General features: G+C 38.4%; 1 protein-coding gene across 2 annotated transcripts in view; it reads right to left on the bottom strand.

Moving 5' to 3' along the window:
* Nucleotides 1-13,363, bottom strand: part of LOC126299542 (transketolase) — a 160,394-nt gene that overhangs the window by 33,536 nt on the left and 113,495 nt on the right. Inside the window, exons 1-3 of one of the 2 annotated variants that reach the window (XM_049991537.1) lie at nt 6,996-7,267; nt 5,529-5,674; nt 5,037-5,226 (exon numbers count right to left, since the gene is read on the bottom strand). In XM_049991537.1, the coding sequence (XP_049847494.1) occupies nt 5,037-5,226; nt 5,529-5,674; nt 6,996-7,096 (437 nt within the window). In that variant the 5' untranslated portion in view covers nt 7,097-7,267. Of the gene's footprint in view, nt 1-5,036; nt 5,227-5,528; nt 5,675-6,995; nt 7,268-13,363 lie in introns of those variants that run through there. The other variant, XM_049991536.1, reaches the window with a different exon arrangement.

Here is a 13,363-nt window from a genome sequence, read left to right as displayed (position 1 = left end):
GTATGTCGCACAGCCCACACGTCTTTTATACTTCATTTACATCTTTTGTCAACAGAAAATTAATGATACCTTTATACCTTTGACTAATGGATAATCTTTCCATCACATAATACTGATCAATTAAAATCTGGATGGTAAGTCAGGATTTGAAATCTGCCATAACAACCTAGTTCCCTCACTTAGAAGATATTGGAACACAGATTCACCATTCCTATAAGGGGCTGCTCATGTCTTACAGGAAACCTGACAAAAAAAAAAAAAAAAAAAAATGTCAAAAAGATCCACATTTATTGCAAAATTTGTGCTGACAAAGCTAGATGAGCAGTTTGAGTTTAAGAAAGTATACGTGACCAGGATGAATTCAGGAGTCACTCAAGTTCTGGATCTCTTGCATAATTCCTGGTTTGATGCAGCCCACCATGAATTCCTCTCCTGTGCCAACCTCTTCATCTCAGAGTAGCACTTGCAACTTATGTCCTCAATTATGTGCTCAATATATTTCAAGCTCTGTCTACAGTTTTTGCCCTCTACTGCTAACTCTAGTACCATGGAAGTTATTCCCTGATGTCTTAGCAGATATCCTATCATCCTATCCTCCTATCCTGTCCCTTCTCTTTGTCAGTGTTGTCCACACATTCCTTTCCTCTTGGATTCTGTGTAGAACCTCTCCATCCCTTATCATATCTGTCCACTTAATTTTCAACATCCATCTATAGCACCACATCTCAAATGCTTTGATTCTCTTCCGTTCCGATTTTCCCCACAGTCCATGTTTCACTATCATACAACAGTGAGCTCCAGACATACATTCTCCTAAATTTCTTTCTCCAATTAAGGCCTATGTTTGATACAAGCAGACTTCTCTTTACCAGCAATGCCCTTTCTGCCAGTACTAGTCTGCTTTTGGTGTCCTTGCTCCATCTGTCATTGGTTATTTTGCTGCCCAAGTAGCAGAATCCCGTAACTTCATGACCATCAATCCTGATAAGTTTCTTGCTGTTCTCATTACTTTTGCCTTTCTTCGATTTACTTTCAATCCATCTTCTATACTCATTAGACTGCTCACTCCTTTCAGCAGATCCTGTAATTCTTCTTCCCTTTCACGGAAGATAGCAATGTCATCATCAAATCATATCTCTGATATCCTTTCACCTTGAATTTTAATTCCACTCCTGAACCTTTCTTTCATTCATATCATTGCTTCTTTGCTGTACAGAGTGAACAGTAGCAGTGAAAGACTACATGTCTGTCTTACACTCTTTTTAATCCAGGCACTTCGTTCTTTGTCATCCACTCTTACTATTCCCTCTTGGCTTTTTTACATTTTGTGTATTACGTGTCTCCCTATAACTTACCCCTATGTTTCTCAGAATTTCAAACATCTTGCACTATTTTACATTGTTGAACACTTTTTCGAGGTTGACAAATGCTATGAACATGTCTTTTCTTTCATCTTGCTTCCATTATCAAACACAATGTCAGAACTCTTTATGGTGCCTTTAACTTTCATGAAGCCAAACTGATCATCTAGCACAGCATCAATTTCCTTTTCCATTCTTCTGTACGTTATTTTAAGTAAGTTTCATGCATAAGCTGTTAAGCTGATTGTGTGATAATTCTCACACTTTTCAGCTCTACTAGCATGTTATAATGCCTAATGCCTCAATTTTGTATGTAAAAACTGAAAGCTTTTCAAATTAAATAAGCTTCATTAACATTCTACATCTTTATTCATCATGTCTACATATTTACAGCCCTCTGCCACTAGAGGGTTCAGAACTGTAGTGTGTAAATAGCAGTTAACTACAAATTGCTCCAATTTACGATGCTGCAGAGAAACAGAGGCACCTATAATTCAGACAACAACAACTTTGGTTAAGAATGTATAAATTTTGAAAGCTATCTGTTAGTTATGAAGATAGAAGAGTGACAAATTGTCTAAGTGCACTTTAGCTTTGACATGTGGTAGCAATTCATTCCTAAATCTTTGAGAGAGATTAATCAGCATCAAGATATACAACGCAAGGATTACATTGCCTGCAGATTACCATATAAACTGTTAAGTTAAGCCATACTATTCTACACACACTAGTGCTGCATTTGACATAAGAATCACCACATTATGATAATTATTTTTAGAATGTTGCATCTTACAGCTCTCAAATATTGAAAAAGTTTTACGATGTTTAATACCAAAGCTGCTACCTATGTACTGGCTGATCAGTTTTGGGCTTTTGGCCGTTTTCACAAGCCTGCTATTAAAGAGAACAAAATTTTATTTGTGTGTGGGTGGGGGGTGCTACTACAGGTATTAGGGATAAAATGGCTCATATGGTATAACTACTGATGTATTTGCATTTATGGTATGATTGTTGTGGACAGTTCAGTTTACGTCCTCACACTTCAACGTATCTCCGATGTGCATTAAAAGGTGTCACTTCTGAAGTTACACCTATCTGTATTATGGTAATGTATGTTCACAACCTTTTTCATACTTGTGGAACCGTCATTATCCAGCATGATGTGATCCGTATGACAATGATTTGTATTGTATGATACACAATGGAGAATTTCTTCTCAATGGCGTACACTATTTAAATTAGTCACACTAGTTTATTTACTGTAGCTGTTATTGTAATTTTAACAGATGCTGATGCACAGAATTTATTATAATGTATTACATAATATCTGATATATTTCATTTACTAAGTACAGTAATAAGACCTTAGGATTAATTTTCAGTATCATTGGAGCAAATTATAATAAATAAGCCATTATGACACCCAGTTTAATCCAATGAAAAGACATTCCCATTGTATATAAAATATCATTAGCATGTGGATCACATCACGCTGGTTAATGAAGGCACCACACTTAAGAAAAATATACATTATGCACATACATCAACACAATACATTAAGATGTAATTACAATTGTCATACCTTTTAAGGCAAATCTGAGATACACTGAAGCATGAGGACCTAAACAGATCTGTCCACACAGAACATATCCTCAATACAAATACTTAAGTAGTTATCACATTTAGCCTCTTATTGCCAATATCTTTATTAACCACATTCGACACATCCACTCCTAAATTTTGATCTCTGTAACAGGTGGTGTGTGAAAATGGGCAAATGCTGATTCTAATCAGTTACTAAATAAATAGCAGCTTTGGTGTTAAACATTTTCAAATTTCTTTTCTTTTTCACATTTTTAGTCTAATGGTAATAAATATATGCATGAGAAATAGCTTTCAAAGTAAATCTAAAGACAAACAAGCATTGCCAAAACCCTACGTTCTGATGTATGGTTATGAACAGTGTACTTAAGTGCCAGCATCCTTTGTTACTACAAACACTATATGTCTACACAAGTTAATGGGACGAATTGAGTTCTAAAGGGACACAATTACAGGAGTTCCATACATTTGGCAATATTCAATGATTAGGCTCTTTCTATGAACTTTCGGTCATTTGTCCCCTTCCAGAATATCAGTTTCTAAACACCCTCTACAATAGGGTATAACACTGTTGGTGACCTATTAAACTTTCACCAAACTAAGCAGCTCCAGATGCCTATACTGAATTCTTCAGAACACTTGGCATCAACCCTAAGATTTGTTTGAATATCGAAAGGTTTAACTACTATCCGATTAAGACTTATTTGACAGTAGTTATATGGCATTAGTGTTGTCCTGTCAGCTTTACCTATAAAAACTTTTAACATGGAAGAAGTCACGAACATGGTCAGAAAATTGTTCTACCTGTTGTGGCTGGTGACAATCAACTGGTCTGCCAGCATGACCCGATAACAGATTTCAAATGTATACTGCACTACTCCGATGCTTTGTTATGTGGACGACTTAGTTGAATATACAAGTCCCACAAAAACTATCCTGTTTGCCGATGACACCAGCATATTGCTCACTGGATCCAGTCCAGAAACTTTGCACTCTACAGCAGAAAGTTCTATGAAAAGATTGAGTGGTTAAAAAACCTCCTTACAAATACTGAAAAAACTGTTTCTATTTTCACTTAATTTCTCCAACTAATCAAATGTCTATTGAAGCACAATTAAAAAATGATCCCCTAGAAAATGTAAGTGTCAAAACTTTTGGGTCTATGGGTTCAGCAAGACAAAATGGGACACACACATAAGTAACTTTCCTAGAAAACTATTATTTGTGTGCTATGGCCTAAGAATTTTGAAGGCTACAACAAGGAAATCAACAGTACTGCAGGCATACTATGCACAGTTCCACTCACTAGTCCAATATGGGATCGTTTTCTGGGGATACTCAACTCACAGTGCAAAGATTTTTAAAAAGAGTTCTAAGAATAATTCTTGCCCTTAAAAAGATGGAGTCCTGTAAATCCCATTTTACTGAGCTTGGTGCTCTAAATGTAAGAAGTTTATTCATTTATGAAAGTATCTTGTTCACTAGGGACTACCTCCTGAAAACAGGCAAACTGCTACAGAATAAAAATGTACACACTTTAGTAGCAGTGGGAAATCAAATATACATCAAAAATATCACAGAACCACCACTTATCAGAGGAGCTTAACATTGGTGTAATACTACACAATAAGATACAAGAGGAAATAAAAAATGCTACTCATCCAATGTTTAAAGCTAAAGTAAAGATATTTCTAATGAAGTGCTGTTTCTATTCTGTCAGAATTTCTGACTACATAATAAAATTGTAATATGTAACTATTTTTAATTTGCCTACTACATTGCGAATACTATGTATTATCATAACTTATCTTTGACCTCTCCAATATCAATTGTACAATTTGTGCTGGAAGATAAAACTGGACCAATAAAAATTCAAATCAAATCAAGTTCGGGCAAGAGGCACAAAGGACTGAAGTGATGAACAAGTAATTTTAATCTGACTAAAGGCAGAGTACAACAGGATATAGTACAAACTTAAGAGGACAATGTAGAAAGCTTCAAATAGAAAATCCGAATACAAAATCCACAAGCACGCAATGTTGGTAGTCATCAGTATGTGATTAGAACAGCCTACCTGTAGGACGCCTTGTCATAGTTCTTTCCAACATATGCCATTCCACAAGCAATGGAAAGACCCTGTCCTAGAGATCCAGTTCCAACATCAATAAAGTTTAGGCGAGGAGTGGGGTGGCCTTCAAGATCACTATCAATTTTTCTCAGATTCTGCAGGTCTTTTACAGGAAAAAGACCAGCTTCTGCCCATGCTGAAAGAAGAGACCACTTTTAATAGGAAGCAAAAGATCAAATTTCATTTCAGTTATATGAGAGCTAATCTGCAGTGCAATGCGGCTGTATGACATTGTCCTTGTTATTGCTATTTTGACAAACAATCCGTTACATAAGAATGGCCCGACAATGTGAGCAACTGACGTTCTTTTTAATGAAGCAAATCCAGAGGACTTTACTTCATTTGTGTGGTTTTGCAAAGTAAAGAAGACCTTAGATTCAGTCAATCATATTTATTACTGGCAAGTAAAAGGGCTAAAAATAAAAAGATAGCACAAACCTGCATACAAAATAGGTGCAGCATGACCCTTTGATAGTATGAACCTGTCACTTGATGGGTCTCGTGGCTCCGAAATCTTGTAACGCATTGTATTGAAAAACAGAACAGACATGATTTCTGCCATGGATGCACATGATGTTGGATGGCTGAAACAAACAAACAGTACTAACAATTAACCAAGAGTTGTCGTTCAAGAAATTGTGAACTACAATAGTAGAACTGCTGTATCATAAGAAAGTAACAGTAGCCAGTTGCTTCCACAAGAAACATACATAGAACAACAATACTTGTGGCTGAAAAGTTGGAATCTACAGTTGTACTAAAAATGCAAAAATCTCCCTCTGGTTAAATCGGTGTGTGGGATCAAATTGTTCCCCTGTCTGCGCCCGGTAAATACACACTTATCTTCAAACACAAATATCATCATTATGAAGCAGCCAAAGTCTTATCGATGATTTACTTAATTTGTGTCCGATAATTCTCAGCCGTCTCAGATTCCCTGCGCCTGCCCTGCCCAATAGCAATTTTTTTTTCCCCAACAATCTACAATAATTGTAGTAGGAGCGGATACTACGTCACAGTGACGTATACGCGAGTGCGAAATGCCCACTTAAAATTCGGCTCAGTCATCTGCGGTTTCTTTCATAGCTGGCAATATCTTTTTGGAGCTTTTTAAAGGATATTCGCAAAGAAAGCTCATACTCACAGTGGTTCTGGGAAATGACACGAATTGCCGTGTGCCTCACGGTGTAATTTCGTTCGCCTAACAAGAAACAAGAGGCTGCGGCATTGTACACACAAAACAATTCCGTCCACATTTAACACCTGTTGAAGCCCTTTATACAGTCCTCTGACTTAACTATTTAAATTACATGTCATATTATGACCAATCCATTATTTTTCTTTAAACTTTTAATAGGTATGTAATTGCCTATAGAAAATATTACGAAGAAAACCTCCCTTAGCAAAATTTCGGTCTTTTTCGTATCAAAATTATCCAATACAAATTAGACGGTTACCCGCATGCCGTACATTAAACGAATGTATATATTTTGAAACACTTCGTATCATTTGCAATGCGCTTTAACAGGAGAGACCTTATAGATAAACAGCGGACAAAAAAGATTTATTAAAAAGACACTTCCATCTCTCTCTTGCTACAGAATTGGGCTTCGTGCATATGTCACTCATGGCGATAATACCCCAGCAGCAAAGAACAAGCACTATCAGGCACCTACCTGCACACGTGCAGACGCAAGACCGGTACCGGTATCAAATGTGAACTTTCGTCCATTTTACAAGGTTATGAATACTCAAAAGGAACTGATGCATGTTGCAGGCCTATTCCACATGCGAAGGATAACTAAGGATAACTAAAACGGCTACAATTGCCAGGCAAAGTAATTGTTAGGCAACTTTGCGTTATACGAATTTTAAGAACTTGTTTTTCTCGAACACCTTACTCACCCTGATTTTGCAGTATTTGTTGCTTCTATACTGTGGATGCGCAGCTTATTCGCGATATCCTGCAGTTCGGCAACATTTGGTTTGACATATGTTTCCTTCATTTTATTGAAAGTATATTATCACCACTGCCGCAAACAGTCCCACTGCGCTGTAAATGAAAAGGATCAGGCGAGCTCAGTGGGATATATAGCTAGCTCGTTACCGCGCATGCGCAGAACTGCTCACAAGGGGGGAACGAGTCACCTTCAGGCCTGACGCCTGTGTAGCAGTGCAACGGTGATAACACCAACGCTTATTTTATTTTCGATCACCAGCTAATGAAATACTGATATAACTCATTGCTACTGACATCACTACTATGGGGTATCACGGTTCTTTAGCAGATATATAAATGACGAGTAAAAGGTTAGAAGAACACGGAACTTTTCTGGTGTAATTTATTTATTTAGATAATGTACATTACGTTAAGTAGAAACGAAACAAGATTTTTGGCAAATTATAGATAAGATTCGATGTACTTTTCGTTCCAATAGATCCATAGTGAGTAGATCCTCAAGTATGTAAAATATCTCATAACAACAATAATACAAAATTAATATTTATAAAGAAAAACAAATAAACAAATATGGTATGTACAATATACAAATGTATCTTCAATAGATCCCAAGTAAAATGGTCCTAAAGGATGAAGACTAAGCCAAAAAATCTTAAACATATTTTTATTTGAAAGGTAATAAATAAATAGGAAGGAAGTATGTCTGGTGCTTACGGGCGCAAATAAACAAATAGCCCCATGTATGTATATTGCCGATGGGGCGTCTGTAAAGGGGGAAGATGATGGATCGGATTACTTCCCCTCCACCACTAATTATTACCATTGCTAGGTTTTTAATGAAGATATGGGAGTAAAATAAACTTGATAAATGCAAACGTTGATACCACATAACGTCACTCAGAACCACTGATCAGCGACATGATTGATCAAACACCTATTTTGGCTATGCATTTCACCATTGAGAGAGGCGCCCACTGCTCGCCATTAACAACAGAAATTCTCAATTTGTAACGTATTTTGCTGACAAATGTACGAAATAGATGTTTCACGGACTTAGTCTTATCAAAAACTATTACTCTCTTCTGGTATATGCGAATTTAGCATTCATGGATACAATTATAGGTGAAATTAATTTTACTGGTCGATATTTAATATCGGTAAATAAATGAGGCATAGACTTCATTGTTTAGACTTTAAAGGAATTTAAACCTTTCACGGAAGGTGCACGGGCTCATTCAAATTCACATTGCCTTAAAGAAATAGCGACTGCAGTCAATTTTTTGTCATTGTGTGAGGAGTAAGACAAGAACCACGGCTGAGCAAATTGAGATGAACGGAACCAAACATAAGTCTATTCCAAAAACAATAATACTTTGTTGTGTTCGTGATTTTTCACTTCGTGGAAAATACTCTGTAGGTAAGTATTTGTAAGACCTACTTCCTTGCTCCCTAAATGCAGGAAATAAAATTCTTGGATTTCACATACGGACACACTCAGAAAAATTTAAATCTCTTGATCACAGGGCCCTCATTGAAACAAGAAAACAGGCATGGCAAAATTGGCAATCACAGAAAACAGAAGAAAGTAGACTGAATTTCATTACAGTTAGAAAACTGGTAGATAAAAATATAAAAAGGATTAAGAAGACACATGAAAACAAGTCTCCTCCAAATTGATGAAGAATTTTCTAAAAACAACACAAGAAGCTTTTACAGAATTTTCAAACAAAGGTTATCAAGATGCAAAGCACCCACCCTCCAATTTCGAGATGTAAATGGGACCATCGCTCACAACAACACGGAAAACTGCAAAATACTGGCAGGCTACTTTGAGAAACTCTTGAATTGTGAACCCATCCTTGAAAAATTTGAATCCATCCCAAACAACCGTACGAAGTCGGATTCAGAACCACCGACGACTGAAGAACTACAGAAGGTCATTTCACACCTTAAAAACAACAAGGCGTCCGGAGAAAATCAAATAGTGGCCGAACTATGGAAAAAGGCTGCCAAAAATGCAGTTACATCTCTTAAGTGTGTTTTCGATCAAATCTGGAAAGAAGAAGAGATCCCCGCAGAATGGAGAACCGCTCTCATCCACCCTATCCACAAGAAAGGTACTAAGACAGACCCCAACAATTACAGGGGAGTATCACTGCTTGATATAACGTACAAGATTCTTTCTAAAGTCCTTTTGAACAGGGCAGAGCAGCAATTGGATCCGCAAATCGGGGAATACCAGGGAGGTTTTAGAAAGGGCAGGGCATGTTCGTAACAAATACTAAACCTCAAAAACATTATGGCATGCCTAAAATCAAGGGCAAAGACATACGTAATCTCCTTCATTGATTTCAAAAAAAGCATATGATTCGATTGATAGAGAATCTCTGTTGTCAGTCCTGGAAGAAATGGGTTTGGATAAGAAAACAACTAATATTATAAAAGCGACCCTTACAAATACATTTTCGAAAGTTAAATTTATGGGCGAACTATCGGAACCCTTAGAAATAAAACGGGAGTGCGACAGGGCGATGGGATCTCGCCGTTGCTGTTCAACTGTGCGCTTGAGGAAGTAGTCAGAGAATGGAACACAAATATTAAGAGTGGTATAAGACTGGGTTGCAAAAAGAAGAACCTTAAATTAAATTGCATTGCTTTTGCAGATGATATGGCCCTGTTTGCTGAAACAATGGAAGAAGCACGGGAGCAAATCATTGAACTAAAGAAACAAGCAGCTAAAATTGGTCTTCACATCTCCTTTGAAAAAACTAAGATATTGACAAACATCAAGCACTCATGTAAGTACCTCAAAGTTCAAGTACAAAAGATTGAAATAGCAAAAGAATTCAAATGGATTAGTTGGAATGCTGGGGAAAGCAAAGCAATGGAATCCAGAAAAAATAAACTTGAATTGGCCTTCCCACTAACAAAAAATACACACAACAAAAAATCCCTTTCATGGGGGTCCAAAATTACACATTACAAGACAGTGATTAAGCCAGAAGCACTGTATGCCGCAGAAACATTTAACATGAATTTCAAAGGCCAAATGGAGAAACTTGAGGTAAAGGAAAGAAAAATTTTAAGTAAAATCATTGGGCCAAAATTTCAAGACAATAAGATTATATACATCAAAAATGAAACTCTCTACAAGAAAATTGAAAAACTTTCAGATTCTATGCGAAAAAGGAGAATAAATTTTTATGGTCATCTTCTCAGAATGAATTCCAACAGATTAACTAAACAAATCTTTGACTTATTCCGTAACCGAAAAACGAAGCCCAACAGGTTTAAAGAAACTGAGAAAGACCTAGTGAAGGAGAAGAAGATCAGAAAGAATGAAGAAATACTGGGCCCTAAGAAAAGAACAACGCACAAAGAAATGATTGATCCAGCGTACCCCAAAGAGGGTGAAACGAAAGAAGAGAAAGACAGGGCCCAGAATGATCTTATTAACATTTGGGAATCTATACTCAAGAAACTAATGAAAATTGGTCGCAAACTGACGAGATTGCCAACATTAGTGGCAAGGAGCAAAAATCTGGGATTATTAAAGATGATGCTGGTGTTCTCTGTACAACGAAACAAGAATTTCTCGAGGTAGAAAAATTCGATGCAGGACGTGTTGCAGGTGATGTTCTACATTGCACGGAAGAAGTTGGACTGGAAATTACTACGAAGATTGGTTTAGGATTTGACAGGTAGTCCACAGTGGTTGGTACAGTTAATGTTATGGCAATCAGTTACTGATCAGAAATAAAAACGCCGGCACGGTCGCTCAGCGTGTTCCGTCAGAGGGCTGCAAGCTCTCGGTAATTAAAAAAAAAAAAAAATGAGTTACGGAATCAACGGTCAACTTGAACGGACGTCTTGTGGCGTCCACCCAGACCAAACGCAACGAACTATATCGATAAAAAAAAAAGTGGGCAGCGCGGCGGTCTGTCACGCCACGGGGCCCGGGTTCGATTCCCGGCAGGGTCGGGGATTTTCTCTGCTCAGGCACTGGGTGTTGTATTGTACTCATTATCATTTCATCATCACCGGTGGAAGGCAGCGGGAAACCACCATTGGAATCACTTCCCTAGACGCTCATGAGGTGAACCTCTCTGACGAGGCTTCCCCCATGACAAGACCTGCCGCACGGCAGAACACAAAGTTCTTTTTCCCCCATCAGTTGAATCTAGTGGCCAATGACGTCTATGATCTGGTAGAAATTAGAAACACAATGGAAACTATGAAGCACATGAATGCCATAATTTTTTAATCAACGGTCTGAAATCCAGGGTGTCCAACGAGTTATGAAATAAAACTAGGAAATATCCACAAAAGCAGTTTATTTGTACTCCCATAATGCTAGCTTCAAACTGAAAATTAAAACAGTATGTTGTTAATTATTACTTTGTGACTATCTAATCACAGCTGCATGGAACACAGTTTGTGTGCCATATGCTTTTCGTCTTTATTATTTGCAAACAATCTAAAGAGGCCTGGAATATGTACAAATCTTTGTTTATATTATTTAGTTCACATTTAGGACATTGGACATATAGGTTATAACAGCTCTGTCACTTTTTGCTTTTCTATGATGTAGTAATAATTTAAAGTACTACTTTCAGATTTCGTGTGTACTCATCTACATGTCGTCTTGTTCCTTTGTTATAGCTGTTCTTCGTCTGCTTGCTGCCATTTGAAAGGGGCCTTAACCACTTCGGCTATCCGTGCACGCCTCCTGCTTTGGCTCAAACACCAATATGCCACTCAGTATACGTCGCTACACGATAATCCCCTAAATGTTCTAGTCCCAGTCCGACACAGTTTATGGCAATATATTTGCATTCAGAGAATTTATTTCGAACTAATTTCGGAAGGCTGTCAACCATCATTAATGTCTGTTCACCCAGACATGCCGAGACGAGCATGTGTATCGAGTCCTCTTAACCTCGTTCTCACTGGTGTGGGAATACAGAGGAAAGCTGCCAGCGTTATGTGATGATTGTAGCGGACTACAGTATACAGATGTAGATAGAAGTTTGAGCTGGTCCGGCGAGGCTGCACGGATACCCGAAATGTTAGGGCGACCACTGGTGACAAGCAGGAAATCCAGCCTCGTCGAGGTCCGGAACAAATTTTCATGAGTGACTAATAGTACAGTCATACCTGATATTGCTATTCGCATTCAGCGAATTTATTTCGAATTAATTCTAGGTTTAAATTAACGCTTTCTTCGCGATTTTCCTTCTCAGCCTTACTTTAAATCTACGTTTATTTAGCTTTGTTTCCAAGTTATATATGTCAAAGTCTCTTCTGCAGCAAACAGCCCCTCGTGAATGGAAGAGGGAGTAGGACACTCCTGTTTACGAAAAGAGGCAAAAAGTTGGACACACACATTTACAGGAAACTATCGGTAACGTCAGTCTGTTGCAGGATACAGAGTATTCCTGTAAACCCCCGAGTCTTTTAAGAATCGATTGTCATGTATAAAACAGCTTCAAACATGTGATTACTAAATACGCTACTGGCCATTAAAATTGTTACACCACGAAGATGACGTGCTACAGACGAGAAATTTAACCGACTCGAAGAATTGTAATATACAAATAATTAGCTTTTTAGAGCATTCACACAAGGTTGGCGCCGGTGTTGGCACGTACAACTTGCTGACACGAGGAAAGTTTCCAACCGATTTCTCATACACAAACAGCAGTTGAGCGACGTTGCCTGGTGAAACGTTGTTGTGATGCCTCGTGTAAGGAGGAGAAATACGTATCATCACGTTTCCGACTTTGCGCCTATCACGATTGCGGTTTATCGTATCGCGACACTGCTGCTCGCGTTGGTCGAGATCCAATAACTGTTAGCAGAATATGGAATCGGTGCACTCAGGAGGGTAATACGGAACGCCGTGCTGGATCCCAACGGTCTCGTATCACTAGCAGTCGAGATGACAGCCATCTTATCAGCATGGCTGTAGCGGATCGTGCAGCCGCGTCTCGATCCCTGACTCAACAGACGGGGACGTTTGCAAGACAACAACCCTCTGCGCGAACAGTTCGACGACGTTTTCAGCAGCATGGACGGCTGCGGTTACCCTTGACGCTGCATCACAGACAGGAGCGCCTGCGATGGTGTACTCAACGACGAACCTGGGTGCACGAATGGCAAAACGTCATTTTTTCCGATGAATCCAGGCTCTGTTTACAGCATCATGATGGTCGCATCCGTGTTTGGTGTCATCGCGGTGAACGCACATTGGAAGTGTGTATTCGTTAACGCCATACTGGCGTATCACCCGGCGTGATGGTATGGGGTGCCA

Source organism: Schistocerca gregaria, chromosome X (assembly GCF_023897955.1).
Source record: "Schistocerca gregaria isolate iqSchGreg1 chromosome X, iqSchGreg1.2, whole genome shotgun sequence".
NCBI lineage: Eukaryota > Metazoa > Arthropoda > Insecta > Orthoptera > Acrididae > Schistocerca > Schistocerca gregaria.
This window is presented reverse-complemented; position numbering and strand designations above follow the sequence as displayed.